General features: G+C 30.9%; 2 protein-coding genes across 4 annotated transcripts in view; one reads left to right on the forward strand and one right to left on the reverse strand.

Moving 5' to 3' along the window:
* On the reverse strand, positions 1-1,078 carry LOC108967013 (chromatin modification-related protein MEAF6). Of its 3 annotated transcripts, XM_018930214.1 has the most exons (5): positions 806-1,075; positions 539-752; positions 338-472; positions 119-279; positions 1-55 (listed from the first exon to the last, which is right to left on the reverse strand). In XM_018930214.1, exons 1-4 carry the CDS (start codon positions 950-952, stop codon positions 125-127), a joined length of 651 nt encoding a protein of 216 aa, XP_018785759.1. In that variant the 5' UTR covers positions 953-1,075; the 3' UTR covers positions 1-55; positions 119-124. The 3 variants fall into 3 exon arrangements, with proteins under 3 accessions (XP_018785759.1, XP_018785760.1, XP_018785758.1); XM_018930215.1 differs by having other exon boundaries at positions 7-279; positions 356-472; positions 806-1,078; XM_018930213.1 differs by having other exon boundaries at positions 7-279; positions 806-1,074.
* A 310-nt stretch (positions 1,079-1,388) lies between these two features.
* LOC108967011 (peroxisome biogenesis factor 2) overlaps positions 1,389-1,497 on the forward strand; it is a gene marked incomplete in the record, with an annotated part of 1,555 nt that continues 1,446 nt past the window's right edge. The window contains 1 exon segment of the mRNA XM_018930211.1: positions 1,389-1,497. Within this exon segment, the coding sequence (XP_018785756.1) occupies positions 1,493-1,497 (5 nt within the window).

The following is a 1,497-nucleotide window of genomic DNA, read 5'->3' on the forward strand; positions in this document are numbered from 1 at the left end:
GTGAATTGGATGAATACCGTCTCACGTCTCTAAAGTTGAGTTTGTATTATGGTAGCTGAATAAAATTGTGGATTATAATTTTTTACTTCTAAGTGTTTCGAAAAAATCGAGGTTTTACCCTGAATCATCGGTGCCTAATTTTTTTATTAATATGACCACTTTTTTTAGCGGATATGGTAGAATTGTTGGATAGTTTATTCTTGGAACTAGTGTTAGAACTGGGAGTATTAGGATCTTTTAAAACATCACGCTGTGGAGTAGGTGTTCCTGCCCGATCCACTAGAAATGAATAATTACTAATAACTATAGTGCATTTGAAAAGTAGCAAAGGACATACCAGGTTTATCCTCCTTACCAGCGATTTTTATTGATGAAGAGCCATCATGTGCGGTTGTTGTATTTTGGTTCATAGTTATTTGATTATCACTGGAATCTTCATTAGTTATGGAATCTGATTCACTGGCACGTTCAGCTAATATGTTTTACAGTTAAAAAGATAAATTATATAGTGCTAATAAGACACATTTGTCATGCTTACGGTTACATATTGCCATAGATGTAATGCTTGATTTGGAAAAAAGACGTTCCGCTTCCTTGAATTTTCTATTGCGTTTGTCAGCTTTGGAATTTGTAGCTTTGTTTGAGGTGAGATACCGTTCCCAACCACGAATTATATTACCACAAAGTTGTGTATCTTCCAGATATGAACCTTCGAATGCATAAATTTGTCGTTCTAAATTTGCTAGTTGCTCCTAAAAAATAGATGTGTATTTTCAAAAACTTTTTAGTGTCATCATAGGATTACCGATGTCTCTGCTTTTTTCTTGATAAGATCGGCTAATTCTGCGCGTGTATCCAAGCTCGTAGACTTGGTATTTGAATTCGTTTTAGTTGATTTTCGTTGTTTTGCAGCACTTACATCGTTTGTACTTTTGCTAGTTGGGGAACTCATTTTTATTTAGCAATAAATTATACATGAAAATAAAGTAACTATGTTTTCGCACAAATTGTTTATAAATGAAATTTGTAGGTGTCAAACATGTATCAAAAACAAAGCTCGTTGCCACATAGGTTATTTTGTACGATTATTTTTGTAATTGTTATTAGTTATCGTTATGTGCTCAATGTAGTAATCTTCATACACATCGCTAATTTGATATCAAACCTAAAAGTAATTCAGATATATTAGTGTTTTATATTGATTTTGAATTTATTTACGTTAATTTAGAACTTAAATTACAACAATTGCATAGCCATTTGTAAAAAAAAAAGTTTTTTCATTTAAAAATAATAGTTTTGATTTGTTATGTTTAATTTTAATTGTATGGCAGCATAACATCATTATTCTTCATTGATTTGTTTTGCTTATCGGTTTTGTTTTCACTACATTGTTTTACCCGTATTTTTTCGCATGTTTCAAAGGTGCAGAGTACAAGCTAAATTTTTAAAATAGTTTTAGATATAACTACTAGACCTATAATTGTTTAATTTTATGAT

This window comes from Bactrocera latifrons, unplaced genomic scaffold, assembly GCF_001853355.1.
Source record: "Bactrocera latifrons isolate USDA-ARS-PBARC rearing strain unplaced genomic scaffold, ASM185335v1 scaffold_172, whole genome shotgun sequence".
Classification (NCBI taxonomy): Eukaryota; Metazoa; Arthropoda; class Insecta; order Diptera; family Tephritidae; genus Bactrocera; species Bactrocera latifrons.

Bases quoted from the DNA above. Each gene is read 5' to 3' on its own strand.
- LOC108967013 (XM_018930214.1), bottom strand. From the start codon at position 952: ATGAGTTCCCCAACTAGCAAAAGTACAAACGATGTAAGTGCTGCAAAA. The intron at 753-805 runs GTAATCCTATGA...TCTATTTTTTAG, and splicing joins AGAAAAAAGCAGAGACATCG to GAGCAACTAGCAAATTTAGA. The intron at 280-337 runs GTATGTCCTTTG...ATTCATTTCTAG, and splicing joins TGGTAAGGAGGATAAACCTG to TGGATCGGGCAGGAACACCT.